The following is a 17528-nucleotide window of genomic DNA, read 5'->3' as shown; positions in this document are numbered from 1 at the left end:
GCCCAGCCGTGCCCAACCGTGCCCAGCCGTGCCCAGCCGTGCCCAGCCGTGCTGTGCCGAGCCCTGCCCAGCCGTGCCCAACCGTGCTGTGCCGAACCGTGCCGTGCCACCGGGTGTATTTTTCCTTACGGGCAAAGAGCTGGCATTGGAGTTTTCAGGCTGCATTTGCTGCTTGAAATAATGATGATAATAAGAGTCTCCCCCCTCCCCCGTGCTGCTGCTTAAAATCCTGCCTCCGCACTTCCCCGCCGCAGCAAACACCCGGTTTGGGGCGGCTGGGCTGGGGCAGCACGCCCAGGGTGCGAGGTGAGGGGTGGGTGGTGCGTGCAGTTCTCCTCCAAACCCGCTGCTGCTGAGCAAACCGACCAACCAACCACCCTGCCTTGAAGGGGAGAAACTGGACTTAGTTCACAACTGATTTTTCTTCCTTTATTTATTGCGGAGCTGGCCAGAAGCTCTGGCTGGGGTTTTCCAGGCGGGGTGGGTGCACCCAGCACCCTGTTACAGCCCAGCACCGATCCAGCCTCCTCCCGAGCTGCCCAGGGCTGCGGTGCCGGCGTGCACCTGGTCTCCTTTCCTACCCCTGCTGTGCACAGGAGATTTCCTCTCTTTGCTGCAAGGTTTGACCTCCCCCTGCCGTGACATCCCCACGCACTCCTGTGGCCAGCCCTGGGTGGGCAAAGCGTGGCAGCGGCCCTCGGCTGTTAGCAGGAACGGATACGGGACTGGGACCAGCAGAAACGGGGCACCAGGCCAGGACCGTGCTGCAGGACGGGGACCACGGGGCTCCAACCCCCGCTGCTGTGCCTTATGGTGGCAGGGTGCTGGTGCTGAGCGTGCCCAGCGCTGTGTGAGCTGCAGCCCCAAAACGGAGCTGGGGTGCGAGGCTCCAAGCATTCACGTCTCTCCCCAGCAACGAGAAGCCCATTGCTCTCCCCTCTTCCCACTCCGGTAGCATTTTTTCCTTTTGTTTTTTCTTTCCTGCTCTCATGATTACATGATTCTCATACATATATATATAATATATATAATATATATAATTTATAGAGCAATGACTTCTGTAAACAATATTCTTCTACTTCAGAAGGAAGTGTAGTCCATGGCACACTGCAGCTACAGACCCGGGGTGTGGGCTCCGTGCCCCCACCTCCGCACACATCCCTCCCAGGCCGGGCTGTGGCTGGGGAGGAGGGTCTGGTGCCGCGTGGGTGTCCCTGGTCTCAGCTGAAGCAGACGGGTCCCACTGTGAATCCGAACTGGTGGGAGACGTCACCGTTGTGAAACACGGCCAGGTCCCGCAGGGGCAGCAGGGAGAGCTCCTCGGTGGTGAACTGGAAGATGGTGTCGGTGATGGAGGACTCGTTGTCCAGCTGAAAGGAGGGCAGGCAGTGCTGAGACCACGTCCCCCTACCGCATCCCACCCCATTCCCCAAGCCTGGGGCAGCTTCCCAGGGATGATCTCCCAGCCCAGCCCACCAAGCCCAGCCAGGAGCTCTGCTCGGAGCCCTGGGCACGCAATGCACATGGAGACTCCGGTGCTTCTTTCAGGCTCAAGCCCCCCCAGCTCACCAGGCAGCCCTGCAGGGTGGCTGCGTAGCTCTGCTCCCGGGAGTCCGCCAGGAAGAGGATTTCCTTCTCGGGCTGGGGCTGGCCCCGCTCCGGGGCTGGGCTGCAGGAGTAGGAGACCTTCTGTGCGGCCAGGCGGCTGTGCAGCCGGAGGAAGCGCAGCTGCACCGCGCTGGCCCCCGCGTACTCCAGCTGCAGAGGCAATGAGAGAGAGGGAGGGGTGCTGGGGGCTGCTTGCAAGGTCCGTGCCCCCCACCCTGCCCCAAAGACAGGGCAGGACGCAGCCCTGCAAAAGCACAGCTCTGAATTTCCTTGCAGAGGGAGAAGGTGATGCTTTTTGCCACACACGGGCAGCAGGACCCCCTGGGACCAGGCATCCAGGAGCTGGGAGGGCCCCAGGGGAAGGGCTTTGTGTCCCCTCAGCTCGGCACTCACCAGGAAGCCCCCAGGCAGGGTGCTGAACCACTCGAAGGTGTCCTTGGAGGTGTAAGTACTCAGCCAGGCCTTGATGGGGACCTGTGGGGACCGGGGACCACGTCCCGGTGTCCCAGCAGGGGTTGGTGGCACCGCCAGGTTGAAGACCCAGCCGTGCCAGCACACGCAGGACAGGGGGGACCCGTGGGGCCGTACCTGGTTGTGGACGGGGGATATGCAGGTCTCACCCCCTGCTGTGAAGTTGCAGAAGGCCAGCAGGGCGTCCCGGGGGCTGCCCTGGTTGGGGTCGATGTAGTAGTGCCCTGCGGGGATGCAGAGCGGGGCTGGAGGCACAGGGAGGACAGCACACGGCTGCCACCCCTTCCCCAGCTGCAAACCCACAAGCTGGGGATGGGCCGTGTTCTTTCCACTCCTCATATCCACCCGCACCCTGCTGTGCGTGCACGCAATGCCCACGAGCACCCCAACACACACAACTCCTGGTGTTGGAGCTGGTGCAGGAGGACATCCTGCATGGAGGAGCTGAGGATGCCCATAAACTGTGCTGAGCTCATCCCCAAATCCTCATTGTCCCTAATGGCATTTATAGAGGGAATCCTGCCCCCCTGGCCCTGTCCTAAAGGGCTGTCTGTGGCTGGGGGACAATGCAGGGTGTCCCCTGTACCGTCGGGCAAGCTGGGGTGGGCCAGCAGCAGCTCCTTGCAGGTGGCCGCCGGGTTGTCCTTGGTGCCATCGGGGTGCTCAACCAGCGCTCCCAGCTCGCGGCTCAGGGCCTCCAGCAGAGCCTGTGCCACGGCGCGGTTCAGGCGGTCGGAGGGGTGAAGGAGGTGCTGGAAATCACGGGGAGAGAGCCCAGCTCCTGTTGGCCCCCCTCGCATTTTGGCCAGGAGCACGGCCAAGTGCTGGGGAAGGTGTGGGGGGGGGCAAGGACCGATCCTGGCTGTGTGCGGGAGGGATTAACCCATCTGCGTGCTCTGCTCTTTGTGCAGAGGGCAGCGATGGGGCACGAGACAGCATCGCTGTCCCTTTGTCCCCAGCAAGCAGCAGCCACCAGAGGCAGTAGCCCCATGCCCCACGCAGCGCCACTCACCCGCAGCTCCTCCTTGGACAGCGTCAGCGCGGGGCCGCTGGGGCCCGGGGGGCCGGCGAGACCCTGGGTGACAATGACACCGATGACATGGCAAGGCCCTGCCACCCTCGCAGCTCCTCCGACTGCACCAGCACGGCCCATCCCCATGGCACCAGCCACCACTTTGGGTCCCCAAGGGACGTTGGTGGCCTTGCTTACCGGTGGTCCCAGCTTTCCCCTGGGTCCCGGCTGGCCCGGGGAACCTTTCAGCCCCTGCTCAAAGATGAGGAGGAAGAGGAAGGAAAAAGGCAAGGTGGTGAGATGCTGCCTTGTGTCCCCAAAGTGGGCATGGGGCTGTCCCACACCCCCAGGACGAGGACAGGAGGGGACAGTGCCCTGCAGCAGGGCTCACCCCGCGCCCGCTGCCCCCGCACTCACTTTTTGTCCCGACAAGCCCTGGAAGAGAAAAGCAAGGGGGTGCCTCAGCGGGAGGCTGCCGGCCCTGCAGACCCCCGTGTGCTGGGGGCGAAGGACTTACCGGCTTCCCGGGGAGCCCAGGGAGCCCCCGTGGGCCAGGGCGGCCAGCGTCACCCTGCGGAGGGACATGGGGACGTCACACACGGCCCCGACGGGGCATCTCCCAGCCCTGAATCCTTATTACCAGCCCCTTCCCAGGTTGCTTGTGTATTTTGCACAAAAGGAGAAAGAATTCATCCCAAACACAAACACCTGCCCCGTCCGCACGCACCCCACAGGTACCTGCAGTCCCTTGGGTCCCGGCCTCCCAGGGACGCCGTGGGGTCCTTGCTTGCCCTAGGAGACGTGGAGGGGTGTAACATGGGGGTGTGACACGGGGGGGTGACATGGGGGGAAGAGAAGCACAAGCCCTCCACGCACCTTGAAGCCATCGTCCCCTTGCTGCCCCAGGTCACCCCTGCTGCCTTTCTCACCCTAGGAGAGTCAGGGAAAGAGTTGGTGGCCAGGAGGAGGATGGAAGTGGCCAGGGGCACCACCAGGGTGAGGGGACCCTGCCCCGGAGACCCTGCTCTGGTCACTCCTATGGCCGTATTTGACGGGGTGGGCACAGGGGGTGCTGCCTGGAGGCAAGGAGGTGTCTGCCTGGCCACATCTCCCCAGCGCAAACAGCTCCCGGCCTCCAGCAACCTGGGCAGGTGGCTGGGGATGGGAAATTCCCAGGTCCAGCCACCTGCAAAATTTCCGGAAAAAAAAATAAATAAAAAGAACCCTTTCTATCTGTTAGCTCATATCGCTTGGGGAGGAGCAAGCGCGATGGAGCATTTTCGTCCTCTGCTCAGCCGCAAAGGCAAGCCTGGGAGTACTTTATCCCAGAGTAAAATATTATTCTAGGAAAGCTCAAGGAAATGCTTGGAAAAACTCGATATGAGAAAAAACTCAAGGAAAATAAAGAAAATTCTGTGCGCACTGAAGTCCTGTGGGAAGAAACCCCCCCCCGGAGCACACCCCAGCAGCTCCTTGCAGCCCCCGCCTGCTGCCCCAGCCCCCGGCCTTGCCGAAGGCGCTGGCCCTCAGCTTCTGCCATTCAGCTTGCGATAAGTTGAAAGCTTCATTTCTTGCTGCCTTTCACTTCCCGAAGGCTGTGAGCAGCGACAAGCAGGCCCTGGGAGCAGGGAGCTCTTATTTACGGCCTGGAGGCTGATGGATGGGGCGTGAGGACGCGCGGGGCTGCCTGCATCAAGGACGCTGCAGTCCTGGGCTTCAAGGAGCGGGGAAGGGGTGGAGGCATCCAGCTAAGTGCCAGCCTGTGCCCCTGCTCGAGCCCCGCACATGTCACCTACCTTGGGTCCTTTCGGTCCCGGGTCTCCTCTGATGCCCTTCAGCCCAGGGATGCCCTAGGAGAGACGAAGCGACACCGCTGGCCCAGCACAGCCCACTGCCAAGGAGGGGCCTCGGGAGCCACAAGGGCTACGAGAATTTGGGGTGGTTTTAGGGACCTCGAGGCATTCCTCAGCTTTGATTTCCCTTTTGGCAATCCCTCCTCGCCTTCAGCAACCCCTGCTATAAACACGGGTCAGGTCCCCTGGCTGGCTGCAGAATATCCTGCCTTCATTTTCCTTTTGGTGCCATTTCCAAAGCTGAGATTTATTATCATCATTACTATTTAACTGGAGAAAATGCAACTACCAACAATCAGAAAATAAACTTGGCCGTTTTTCTGGCTAACGCTAAGCTGGGAGGAGAAGGCAGGATGAGAGCTGTGCAGCACCTGGAAGCTCCGCTCGTGTTAAGGTCCCTGCTTTGGTTGTGGGGGGCACCCCCAAACCTCGCTGCTCAGCACCAGTACTTACGTATGGTCCTTGTGGGCCCTGGGGCCCCGCCAGCCCCTCGTCACCTGGGTGGCCCTGCAATGCAGAAGCGAGAGACCCTCTGCTGGGGTAGGAAGGGACTGGGAGGAACTGGTGGGGGACAGAGCCCTGGCTGTGTGCCGCGGTGCCCCTCTATCAGCCCATCCTTTGGGCACAGCCAAAGGATTCCAGAGTCAAAGGCACCCAAAGCACCCCTGGCCACCCTACCTTGGATCCGCGGGGACCCCTCGGGGGCCGGTGGCCTGCCTTGCCTCGCTTGCCCTGGGGACAGGAGACTGAAGACTCAGAGCACAGTAAATGCACCGACCCCACCGCCTGCATCCCCCTCCCCATCAGCCCAGCTCTCCGCCAGGACGAGCACGCCCTTACCCTCCTGCCAGCTTCTCCAGGGACCCCTTCTTGCCCCTCACGCCCCACATCGCCCTGGGGAGAGAAGAGAGGAGCTGGGAGATGTTTTGGTCACCAGCACCGGGACATCTGAGCCTGGGGCGATGCCGAGCAAGGGATGCCCAGCTCCCGGAGATGGTTTCTCCTCAGGGACCATGGCTTGGACCCCCCCGCTCTGTGCTTCCCCCTCAGTGCCCCCGTGCAGGACACTGCCGGTGGTACCTTTTCTCCTTTGCGACCTTTCTGCCCTTGGGGACCAGCTTGTCCTGGAGAGCCCTAAAATCCCAAAGGAGAAAGAAACCCCCCTGTAAGGGTGCTGGGATGTCCCCACACTGCTCTCACCCACACCTGGCACAGGAGCAGGGTTTGAGCTGAAGTCTCTTTGGGGCAGTGTTTCGGCAGGAGCAGGAGCACCCGTGTGGGGATTTGCTGCATCTCCAGGAAATCCCGGCTCAGCCACCCGCACCGGAGAAGCACCAGCACAGCCGCTCCAGCCCCTCACCGTGTGCCCTGGTTTTCCCGGTGTGCCCGGCTCCCCTTTTGCACCCATCAGGCCCTAAGGAAAAATTAAATAAACCAACCCAGCTCCAAAAGACAGGCTTCGGGACCTATGCCCCAGCTCCTTGGGCAGCCCGGTGAGGTCCAGGCTGCAGGAGAAGCTGGATGAGGGGAAGGGAGCGCGGAGCAGCAGGGCAGCCACTCACCTCGGCACCGCTCGACCCCGGGGCTCCAGCATTGCCCGGTGGCCCCAGAGCGCCCTGGGTTTGTTGGGAGACAAAGCAGGGACCAGCATCAGCTCCGGGCATCGGGGGCAGGCAGCAGGGTCAGGGCTCGTGTTGCTCCCCGAGGGACCCCGGTGCCACCCCCGCCTTTCCACCCCGTGCCTCAGTTTCCCCACAAATCCCACACCTCACCTGCTGGCCCGGCTTCCCCGGTGCGCCCGCCGCTCCTCTGGCTCCTCGGTGCCCGGCGTAGCCCTTGAACCCGGGGCCGCCCGGCTGCCCACGGGCACCCACCGAGCCCTGTGGGACACACGTGCTGAGGGCACAGCCGTACCCGGGCAGCCCAACGCTCGAGGACGGGGCTGCAGACAAGGTGCAGCACATTGCAGCATCCTCAGCACGTGGCAGCGCTGCACACCGCAGGACCACGGCCGTAACCACATCGTTTGTTTCCCGGCCAGCCCTTAGCGAGACCCGCAGGTTTGCTCTGTGAAAGCTGGAGGAAAGGAAGCCAAACGAACCAGACCTGCTTTGGGCAGGCTCGGGCAACTGGGGATTAAATGCACAGTGGCCACAGCAAATTTTGATAATTTTTTTTAATAGCCCTATTAAGACGCCTTTAATGAGCTGTGGTTCTAGAGGAACCAGGGAAATGACAACTCATTCCCAGGCGACTGCAGAGCCAGCCAGGGCAGAGGAGCAGGGTCTCTGCGTGCCCCCAGGCTCCTGCCCCCAGCAGCAAGCAGCCCGAGGTGCCCGGGGCTGCCCGCAGGTGCCATTACTCCCGTTCCACGCTGCACCTTTGGAGGGTTTGGCACGGAGGCAGGCCGGTACTCACCACGGGGCCAGGCTGGCCGCGGTCTCCCTTTGCTCCATCGTCTCCTGCAGGTCCCTGCGGTGATGTTGGGGGTTCAGCACAAGCCCGGCCCCACCACGTGCTTCGTGCTCAGGCCCTTTGCAGGCATTTGGAGCATCCCCTCCCACGCACGGTGCTCAGCCAGCCAAGGGGTGCACGACAGTGCCTGGTGGCACCTGGGTGCCGTGGGGACATCGATGTGCTGAGATGGCAGGAGCAGGTCTTGCACAAGGCATCAGCACCCGTAAATGCCAGGCTGGTTTTTGGGGTGGGGGCACAGTCCCCCTGCTGGGACTCAGAGCCTCATTTCTGACCCCCGCCCCCCCAACCCCACCCCGAGCAGTTACGGGGCAACAAATCCTTTGGCTTCAGTTAGTACTAGAAATTGTGAAGCCCTGGTGAAGCCTCGGAGAGCTCCCAACTCCACAGGCCTGGGGACACCAGTACCTCCAACCCAGTGGCACCAGTGGGTCCATCCCTGCCTCGAGGTCCTGGGTCTCCCTGGGGAAGAAAGGGAAACACGCCCAGCTCTGTTCCTGGCAAGCTTCTGGCCTTGGAGATCTTGGCTCGAAGTGCCAGGCTGCCCTGGCCCTGGGTCTGACCCAGGTCCCCAGAGCATCCCCCCACCAGCCAAGGAAAGCAGTGCTTGGGCAGAGCCCAGAACGAGAAGGGCTGGAGCATTGCCCTCCCTACCTTCGCTCCCTCGAGACCGTCGAGCCCTGGAGGACCTCGCAGACCTGTGCTGCCCTTTTTGGGGTAGAAGAAAAACACGGGGCTGACAAGCTTCAGCCCTGCCCGATGCTCCTGGTCACACGCGTGTCCCCCGTGTCAGCAATCAGCCCGAAGGGAGACAGGGACACGACGTGACTTACAGACCGCCCTCGGACTCCTGCAGGTCCTGCAGCGCCGGTGACACCGACCTGGCCCTGGGACAGAGAGGGGGACGCGCTCAGTGGCAGGAGCTCGGCTGAAGGCAGCATGAAGCAGGCACACGGCCACTTCCTTCAGGCTGGCAGCCCCTCGGGGACAAGAAGCTGTCCCAGAGGCAGTGGTGGTTCCTCCCTCCCTGGCACTACAGGCACACGGGGAGAACAAGACCCACAGACACCACTGGCTGGAGGAAAAGAGGCGCGAGGCCAGACCAGTCCCTCCAGCACGCAGGAACTGGGCAGAACTCTGGGTAGCTTGGGCTCCTTGTGGCTCTGGGGTCCCAAAAGCTTTCAGAGAGACTGACATCCACCTCTGAGAAAGTCGTGCAAAGGCAAAACCCATGAAGGTGTGCTGATCTCATGGGGTCAGATGAAACTCTGCACACCAAGCTGCATTTTTCTGCCCAAAGGCTCACACGCAGGGAGCTGCTCCTCCCCGGGCCCAGCACTCATCCTTTTGTGCCAACAGGACCCAATTTGAGTGTCAGGCATATGAGACACAAAACTCCCAAATTAAGGAGATTTGCCAATTCTTAGCATTTTCTGTAGCTCCTGGAGCCCGAAGTCTCCTGCTGGGGGCAAGCCCTGTTCCTGAGCACCCCACACCCAGCTGGGGGAAGCACTGGAGCCCCATGGCACTGGATTACTCCCTCGCTGTACTTGCCAGCAAACCTTCCTGGCCCTTCTCTCCTCTGGGGCCTTTGCCTCCAATTTCCCCTGTAGCAGCTCCTGGTCCTGGCACTCCAGGAAAGCCCCGAGGGCCAGCATCTCCCTGCTCCGAGATGGAAACAGCGGTGTCACGGCGAGGAGAAGAAAGGAGAAGCAATTAAGTGAGCGTCCCCACGAGGACACGTCCCCCAGGCACCCAACAGGTCCCAGGGACACCCCCTTCCTGCACCCGTCCCACAGGGACAAGCTGGGAGGCGGAGGCAGAGCATGCTGCGGGTGGCAGCACAGAAGATGTGCTCCCCACCTTGTGTCCCTGCGCTCCCGGCTCGCCCGGCTCTCCTGCGTCACCGACATCGCCCTGCCCGGGGGTGAAGCACCATCAGCACCTGAAGCAGCGGCCGTGCCCCTTCCCTGTCCCGAGGCAGCCGCAGCCCCCCAGCACAAACCTCCTTCCCCTGCTCCCCGGGCCCCCCCGGTGGTCCTGCTGGCCCCTCGTCCCCTCGCTCCCCACGGCCACCTCTGACGCCCGGAGCTCCGCGGGGTCCTGCTTCTCCCTGGAACAGATGAAGACCACCAGGGTTATTCTTAGCCGACTTCTCCAGCAGGTGCTGGCCCTGCCCATAACTTACCACCACGCAGCCCCCTCCTCACCCCCAGTTTTCCTTGCACCGGGTGCTAAAGCTTCAAGAGGGCCCTGGCTCCCCCTCCCACACCCAGGCGCGAGCACGCTGGGGCCATGAGAACTGACCTGCTGCCCCTTGGGCCCCGGCTGCCCCTCTGCTCCTGGTGGTCCCGGTGGTCCCTGCGGAGGAAGCACACGGCCAGTCCCTGGCACACCTCGTCCCCACTGAGCTCCAGGGCTTGGGGATGTTCTCCTGGGCAGGCTGCTGCCTCCACTCCCCCCCAGTTTCCTTCACCCCACGTTGCACAAAGCCCTGGCCCCACTAGCACGGACGCAGCCTCGCCCTCGGGCTCTAGCTGAGGGTCGCCAGGAGGCGGGCAGGGTGTGGGGTGTCCCTGCCACCTACCTGCTCGCCATCCAGCCCGCTGACACCGGCGTCCCCCGGATCTCCCAGGGCACCCTGCCAGGGGACACAGGGACGTGAGTACAGGCAGCCGTGATGTGCTCACAAGGCTCATCTCCCACCTTGCATCGATCCCCATCCCACTAGCACAGACTGGGTCCAAACCAGGACAAGCACGTTTGGCTGCAGCCCGGGAGAGGGAGCACCCCTTGTGCCAGCAGAGCCAGCCCTGCCGGGTAACTCCAGAGCCACAGGGCTGGCAGGGGGAACCAGACCTCCTCCTCCTCCCATACCTGCTCTCCTCTCATCCCTGAAGGCCCCTCGGGTCCTCTTGGACCTTCCCGACCCTGCAAACGAAGAAGCCACGTTAGCGACAAGGCACGGCATTAACCCAGGTCCCTGCAGCTCCTGAGCTTGGATGCTGGGGGTCTGAGGACGCAGCAGCCCACGTCCTCACTCTCTCGCCAAGCCCCTTGTACCAGCCTCCCTCCTCTCTTCCGTGCAGAGAAGGAAGCCCTCGTCCTGCTGGAAAAAGGCAAGGCTGCAGCAGGAGCTGTGCCGTACCCCACAGCAGCCATGTTGGCACTTACCGGGTACCCAGGGGGGCCAGCAGCCCCTGGTGTGCCGTCTGCCCCCGGTTCCCCAGCTAAACCAGGCTTCCCGGGGACACCGTCCAGCCCCCGCATGCCGGGGGCTCCCTGCAAGGCCAGAAGGATGTTAGGGCACCCCAAGGTGTAGCCCACGGGCAGCTCCTCTCCCCCCGGGAGGGCAATGAGATGGGTGAGACCCCCAGCCTGATGGCACCCCAGGTCGCTGCGGGTGAAGGGGGGCACGGCACGCAGCCCCAGCCCACAGAGCAGCTCTGCAAGCTGCAGCTTTCCCACTCACCGGCAGCCCTGGAAGCCCCCGAGGACCCGGCTCTCCCGCTCTTCCCTGCAACACAAGGGCTGTGAGCAGCCAGGGACACCAAGTAGGCTGCAGCTGAGCCACAAACCTGCCTGGGTCACCCCAGAGGTGCAGCAGGACAAAACCCAGCAGGCAGTGAGCAGTACCAGGGTCCTGCCTCTCCCTGCCGAGAGCAGATGGGTCTGGGATCCATATCCCTAATGCTATAGGTAGTGCGTGGTGTGTATGTTGTATGGCACTGCAGAGCATTACGTGGCATATATTGCAGGGTATGCCAGGGCATATGCTGCAGGGCATTGTAGGGCATATGTTACAGGGTATTATTGCAGGGCGTATGTTGCAGGGTGTGCAATGGTATACATTGCAGGGCATACATTGCAGGGCACTGCAGGATTTTGCATGGCATATGTTGCAGGGTATTCCATGTTATATGTTGCAGCATGTTCCATGGCATATGTCACAGGGCATCGCGTGGCCGCAGGGGCCAGCAAGCCCAGCAAGCAGCCCAGAGCAGCCCCGCTCCCCCCGTGGGATCCAGCCCTACCTGGGAGCCGGGAGCACCTCGTGGCCCAGGGGGGCCTGGCAGGGCCTGGGGGAGGACAGAGACGTCAGAGCCCCGCGCCCAGCCCTGACCGCGGCCCCGCAGCTCCCCTCTCCCCACATAGCCCCTTAATGCTGGTGGCAAGGATTTCCCACGCTCTGTGTCCAGCCCAGCAGAGCTGATCTGCTTGGTGCTGCCTCAGGGGGCGGGGGGAATTTGGAGGCGTCCGGAGGCAGCAAACAGCCCTCACCTTGGGACCAGCTTTTCCAGGGAATCCGGGTGGGCCTCGGGCTCCCGTTTCTCCCTGTTGGGAAGAAAAAAAAAAACACAAAACCACACACCAAAACCCCAAACCCTAACCCTTCCTTTCTGCCATATGTTTCAAGGCAGTAACTCCCCGAGGGACAAAAGATAGCAGCCTGCCATCTCATAAAGAGGCTCAGGAGCTGACGTGCTGGGAGAGCTGCGGGTTCGCCCTGCGTGGGGCCGGATCTTGCCACCCTCCTCCTGCCCAGCACCAGCCATCGGGGTTGGTGTTGCCATTTCCCAGCCCTACCTTGTCTCCCCTGTACCCTGGCCTCCCCCGGTCACCGGCTGGTCCTGGGTAGCCCTGGGGGAGAGGATGGTGTTAGGAGGCAGCCAGGGCCGTGCTGCACCCGTGGGGTTTGGGTGGAGGTGATGGTGGTGCTGTGCTCATCCAAAAGCATTCCGATGCCACTTTGCATGGAAAGATCTGCTGGCCATGGGGATCCCCTCTCCCAGCAGCACCAAACCTTGCTCCTCACGCCCACCCTTGGACCCCACGCCTTCCCCGGGGGTCTGGGGAGAGGAGCTGTGCCTCAGATAGCCCCCGGCGCTGAGCACGGCCAGGCAGCAGCTGCAGCACTTACATACATGCCGACAGGTCCCTGCGGCCCCTCCATGCCAGGCTTCCCGGGCAGACCCTGCCAGGAGAGACAGGAGCTTTCACCATCCTGCTCATGTGCTGGCAGTTCTGGAGGTCTGGGCTGGGCAGACCCCACGAGCGGAGCAGATCGCCCACCTAGGAACGCATCTGAGGGATGTGCATCCTGCTTTTTGCTCCATTTTCAGGCAGTCAGCCTGCTCTGAGCAACGTGTGTGTCCCTCTGCGTGTCCCTGGTGGGGACCTGGGTCTGAACTTTATGCCCACCCGTGGCGGGAGCAGCTCAGATCCCCCAGCACCATGTTCCCATCCTTGGTGTCCACCCCCAGACCTCAGCAATCACCCAAATCCTCCGCATATCAGCCAAGAGTTGCTCGGGGATGTTCATCACCCCTGGGTGCCCCAACCAGCCCACCGGACACCCACACCCCCATGGGCACTCACCTTTGGGCCCAGGGAACCCGGCTCTCCATCAGGTCCAGGTTTTCCTTGGGGGCCCTTTATATTCAAGGGAAATATTCAGGGAGGAGGAGGGGGTTGCAATGAGACAAGCCCCACCGAGGCACTGGTGGTGCTCCTGTGCTCCGCTGTGTCGGGGACAAACCCTGCCTGTCCTGGCAGCTCCTGCCCACCAGCACCACAGGGCTGGGAGCCTGGCAGGACTGTCACCATGCAGGGTGACAAAAACAGAGGGGTTTTGCTCTCAGGATGCCAACCAAGCCCAGGTGAGAGCGGCCTCCCAGAGGTCTCATCCAGCTGCATGAGCTGCTCCGGCTTCCAGCACGGTGCTGGTGTCTACCCCGGCCACATGGGCAAAGGCATGGGGTTGTTCTCCGTGACCCTGTGCCTCCAACTCACACCCAGGGAGGTGGCGATGGAACAAGCGCTTTGGTCCCCTCTGGTCACCCAGGACCATGCCACCTGGGTGGGGAGGGGTTCCACAGGCTGCCATTCCCCACGAAGACCACCACTGGCTGGTGGAACCTGCAGGGCCCCCCAGGCAGACTCAATCCCTGGGGAAATTGTTCTGCTATCCCTATTTGCAGTTGATTCTGCTGCTGAGGACTTTTTTTTTTAATGCTTTTTCGCACAAAAAGATACAGGCCCCACAGATAATCTGATCCCTTGCTGGTTCCCCAGCAGCAGCACCAGCCCTCCCTGGACACCCCGCTGGCTTTCTACCTGCACGGCTTTGCAGAATAGGAAAAGGGGGCATCCATGCATGCTTTCCTTACCGTAGGTCCAGGAGGTCCTGCATGTCCTCTGCCCCCCTGCACACCAACAAAACCCTGGAGGGAAGGGCAGAAGATGAGCTCTTGGGGGGGAGGGAGAGAAGCACAGGGGTGGCAGACAAGGGGCTGGGAGGAGAGCAAAGGCAGAAACACCCAATGTGGAGAGGAGCCCCACTGGGAGCACAAGGGCACAAACCACCCCAAAGCAGCGCACAGCACCCGCACAGCAGTGCCCAGCCTTTGGCTTTCTGCTTCAAAGCAGCGCTCCGGCTGCTTGCTGCTCCAGTGCATTGGCTGTGCGCACACACAGTGCCCATGCAGACGTCTAGACTGTGCTGTGCAATGACAACAGCAAAGTCAGAGGCGCTTCTCTGTGACCCAGAACAGAACATTTCCCTTATTTTGTTGCCAGGGAAATGCCAGCTTCCCACTGCCCTCCCTTTCTTTCAGAGTAAAAATAAACAAATATTAGAATTCCTGCAGAAGGGACAACTTGCCACCGGTGATAAGAAACACCAATTTTGCAATAGCCATTTCTTAAACGCATCCCCTGTTCCCTCTTCCTTGCTTTTTGAGGGCACAGCCCCCACAAGGGCAGAGAGATGGGCAGTGATCTGCCAAGGGAGAGCAGAGGGGAGGATGGACGGACAGAAACGAGGCACACAGACATGCAGCTCTACTCACTGGAGGTCCCATCCTGCCCGGGCTGCCCACGGCCCCCGGGGAACCCTGCAGGATAAGGCAGGTGATGGTGAGGCTGGGGAGGGAGAGGCAGCCTTTCCATCCCATCCCATCCCATCCCATCCCATCCCTATGTGCAGGGTTGCAAAGCCCCCGTGAGTACAATCCTGAGCCAGCTCATTCCCATGAACACGGTGAGGGGTTTCCCCATCTCCTCGAGCCCCACAGTGTTTAGTGCCTGGCACCAATGGCCCAATGGCGCTGTGCGGGGACAGCACTAGGGACAGCCTGGCTCTGCGTGGCTGGACAAGGTGTGACACGGGGCCAAGCCCAACGCACGCTCTCAGAGCTCCGCCGTGCAGAGATGGCCTTGACCTGGGTGGCCCTGGGGACAGATGGGCTTGGAAGAGTCCCCCCTGCATGGCTCTGCTCCACCTCTCCAAAGGCACTGTGACCTGCAGCCTTCACCTGCGGCCCCAGCCCTCGCACGCCGTGCCAGCAGGTAAGGATATAATATATAGTACGTAGTACAGAATGGGAACCTGTGTACCAGGCTTTCCTTCTGCGCCTTCTGCTCCTGGCATGCCTCGCGAGCCCTGCAAGGAGAATCTCATCTCAAAGCAGAGCCCAGTGACAGACACAATAGCTTCCCAGCATCCATGCCTCCCACAGCAGCCCAAATCATGCAAAAATAGCAACAAATACACAGTAACATCGTCCCCAGGGTCTGTAGGAGCCTTGGGGCCTTCCTGAGCTGTCAATGGTTCTTCAGCATTGAACCGCTCTTGACATGCTTCTTTTCTGCAGCTTTGTGCATGTGCCTTGTAAAGCTTAGGGGTGAAATCAGAGACTGCAGAAAGACAGCCCCGAAAGCAAGATGGGCGAGGGGTTGAGAAGAGACCCAAATTCCTGAATTTTCTAAGCCCATGACAAGAGTGGAGTGGCGGTGCCTGGTGGGTGATGTGCCACAACCTGGTGTGCAACGTGCCAGAGCCCGAGGCGCTCACCTCCAGCGCTTCCAGCACCAGCCCCAAGCAGAGACGAGCCTCTGCCCGGGTCCCCCACCCGCTGCCCCCCTTCCAGCCCCACGCACGGTGCTGGACGTGGCACTGGCTCCTTACGGGCAGTCCTGGGACTCCAACCAGCCCGCGCTGGCCCACGCGGCCCTGGAAAAGAGTGAGCGCTAAGAAAAGCATCTTTCTGGCAGCATTAGAGCAGCAGATTGAGGGGACTTCCTGCAGCAAAGCTGGTGCTGGGAAATATTACTGCGAGAGGCTGAGTGTGAGGTGCTACGGGCCTTCTAAATGCAGAGAACTGGGCAGAGCTCAGCATGGTTTGGTTAGGTTGTGCTCCCTGATGCCTCCCCCTTTGAATGGGGGCACAGAGGAGGAGAGGGAAGCAGCTCTACACCTCATCCCAGCCATCCTTCCACCCCGGGCAGTTGTCGTGGCACTGTTCCATGCCACCCAGCAAGGGGCTTCAAGGGCTGTTTCAGTCCCCCCCACCCAAAGATGCTCCCAGATTAGGCTATGGGTACCACAGCCCATTAGTTACCCTGGCTCCCCGTAGTCCTGGGGTTCCCTTTGGGCCATCTGGTCCTCGGCTTCCCTAAAATTCACACAGAGGGAAATGCAGGCATTTTAGGTAACCCTGAGGGTCCCCACCACCCCTGCACCCCAGCGAGCACTGGGGGGACTCATCCTGCCCTGCTGCCAAGGCGGCAGGTGGCAGATACAGGGGTGCCATGCAGGGGGGCAGGAGGCTGGGGACACCCCGGGCTTGGCCACAGCCTGATCCCCATGGGGGTGACGCTGTCCCCTGGGTGCCGGCACCCACACTGGGGTGACAGGGCAGGGTAGCCCCGTCCATGTCCCTCCACGTGGGGCTGAGGGCAGCTCCATGGCTGCCGGTGCTGACCTTCGATCCTTCGCTGCTGTTCAGCCCCGCCAGGCCGATCTGGCCTTCTTCGCCCTGCGGGGAGAGGAGAGGGGGCGGCCGGAGCTGCGCCTTGCCCTGGCAAAGGCAGCACCCAACCCCCTGGGGAGGTCACAGACCCCAAAAGCAGAGGGACAGCGGGCATGGAGGCCGGAGGGGACAATAAGTAAAAGGTGCTAAGAGCCATAGCACCAGTCCAGGTCGTTGTGTGCTCTGGGCCGGCGCCTCCCCCTGCCCCAGGGTTATAAAGAAATCCATAGGAAAAAACAAAATGGGACCGTGTTAGCCCAAAGCAGCACAGCTGAATATTTTTGTTTCCTGCTGATCGAGTTAGGGGCAATTTCAAGTGCTGCTGAGGCTCCTGCCTGCTCGGATGCAGCCCTGGTGCCCGGCTCCAGCCCGGCTGCTGGGCCCGACATGACAGGAGCCATGCCTGGGGCAGCATGGCCTAGCGAGGCTGGGACGGCAGCAAGACGAGCGGTGCCACCGCACCATGTCCCGGGGAGGTGGGAGGGTTTGCTTCTCATCCCAAAGAGAAAACGTGAGGGCAGATCCAGGCGGGCATCCCAAAAGCCCTCCAAGATGGAGGGCGCCATGCGGAGCATGGCCTCAGAAAGAGGGAAGGCACGTGGGAAAGCCACTGGAGGTGTGGGGCCAGCGCCAGGAAGAAATATCGATCTGCAGCTAGGTTCAACCATACTGACGGCTCACTGGGAGCATGCACTGTGGGAAAAGGCACCTGGAAAATCATGCCTTTTTTTTCCTGTGGTCCTTGAGCATTGTTGTTTTGGCTTCCAGGAGCTCGGGAGGGCGGGGACCGGGCAGTGCCACGGGCGCAAAGCAAGGCAGCGGGCTGAGGGATCACTGCCCTCTGAAGCTGCCAGCGGTGGGGTCTGGAGCAAAGCACCGCAGCGCTGCGGGCTCCTGAGTCCCCAGAGCAAGTGCACGCCGAGCAGCACGGCAGGTGGTGTCATTAGAGGGCTCCCAAGCTCCGTGCCAGCTGCTGGCAGGGTGGGGAGGGCAGGAGGGTGGGGGCCCAGGGCCTTCATCCCATGGGAGTAGGATGAGGAGGCAGCGATGGCAGCAGCTGGTAGTGCTGGCCACACTCCTTGCAGCCCTCAGGGCTGTCCCCTCCCAGGCCACCTGCCTGTACCCCCCATAGCACCCTGCCTTACCTCAGGTCCCCGGGGTCCTGCTGCCCCGCGGGGGCCGGGGAAGCCCTGCAAGCCTGTTTGACCCCGCGGTCCTGGAGGCCCCGCTGCTCCCTGTGCTCCATGAGGACCCTTGGGAGACAAGGTGGCAGCACGTCACAGCCAGCCTGCAGCC

At 61.9% G+C, this 17528-nt stretch overlaps 1 protein-coding gene across 1 annotated transcript in view; it reads right to left on the bottom strand.

Moving 5' to 3' along the window:
• Window positions 1-1013: 1013 nt before the first annotated feature.
• The window catches only part of LOC121057532 (collagen alpha-1(I) chain-like), a 74852-nt gene continuing 58337 nt past the window's right edge, over window positions 1014-17528 (bottom strand). Inside the window, exons 27-69 of the mRNA XM_040531873.1 lie at window positions 17378-17485; window positions 16185-16238; window positions 15822-15875; window positions 15389-15433; window positions 14810-14863; window positions 14271-14315; window positions 13590-13643; window positions 12799-12852; window positions 12341-12394; window positions 12007-12060; window positions 11701-11754; window positions 11454-11498; window positions 10892-10936; window positions 10594-10701; window positions 10297-10350; window positions 10007-10060; window positions 9727-9780; window positions 9425-9532; window positions 9283-9336; window positions 8974-9084; window positions 8253-8306; window positions 8074-8127; window positions 7828-7881; window positions 7363-7416; window positions 6717-6824; window positions 6507-6560; window positions 6305-6358; window positions 6025-6078; window positions 5785-5838; window positions 5623-5676; window positions 5398-5451; window positions 4888-4941; window positions 3968-4021; window positions 3830-3883; window positions 3609-3662; window positions 3509-3526; window positions 3290-3343; window positions 3092-3154; window positions 2666-2831; window positions 2197-2303; window positions 2002-2082; window positions 1570-1758; window positions 1014-1370 (exon numbers count right to left, since the gene is read on the bottom strand). Of these exons, the coding sequence (XP_040387807.1) occupies window positions 1221-1370; window positions 1570-1758; window positions 2002-2082; window positions 2197-2303; window positions 2666-2831; window positions 3092-3154; window positions 3290-3343; window positions 3509-3526; window positions 3609-3662; window positions 3830-3883; window positions 3968-4021; window positions 4888-4941; window positions 5398-5451; window positions 5623-5676; window positions 5785-5838; window positions 6025-6078; window positions 6305-6358; window positions 6507-6560; window positions 6717-6824; window positions 7363-7416; window positions 7828-7881; window positions 8074-8127; window positions 8253-8306; window positions 8974-9084; window positions 9283-9336; window positions 9425-9532; window positions 9727-9780; window positions 10007-10060; window positions 10297-10350; window positions 10594-10701; window positions 10892-10936; window positions 11454-11498; window positions 11701-11754; window positions 12007-12060; window positions 12341-12394; window positions 12799-12852; window positions 13590-13643; window positions 14271-14315; window positions 14810-14863; window positions 15389-15433; window positions 15822-15875; window positions 16185-16238; window positions 17378-17485 (2955 nt within the window). The 3' untranslated portion in view covers window positions 1014-1220. The remainder of the gene's footprint in view (window positions 1371-1569; window positions 1759-2001; window positions 2083-2196; window positions 2304-2665; window positions 2832-3091; window positions 3155-3289; window positions 3344-3508; window positions 3527-3608; window positions 3663-3829; window positions 3884-3967; window positions 4022-4887; window positions 4942-5397; window positions 5452-5622; window positions 5677-5784; window positions 5839-6024; window positions 6079-6304; window positions 6359-6506; window positions 6561-6716; window positions 6825-7362; window positions 7417-7827; window positions 7882-8073; window positions 8128-8252; window positions 8307-8973; window positions 9085-9282; window positions 9337-9424; window positions 9533-9726; window positions 9781-10006; window positions 10061-10296; window positions 10351-10593; window positions 10702-10891; window positions 10937-11453; window positions 11499-11700; window positions 11755-12006; window positions 12061-12340; window positions 12395-12798; window positions 12853-13589; window positions 13644-14270; window positions 14316-14809; window positions 14864-15388; window positions 15434-15821; window positions 15876-16184; window positions 16239-17377; window positions 17486-17528) is intronic.

The sequence above is a fragment of the Cygnus olor genome, chromosome 19 (assembly GCF_009769625.2).
Source record: "Cygnus olor isolate bCygOlo1 chromosome 19, bCygOlo1.pri.v2, whole genome shotgun sequence".
Classification (NCBI taxonomy): Eukaryota; Metazoa; Chordata; class Aves; order Anseriformes; family Anatidae; genus Cygnus; species Cygnus olor.
The sequence above is the reverse complement of the archived record's forward strand: the minus strand, read 5'-3'. Positions and strand labels throughout refer to the sequence as shown.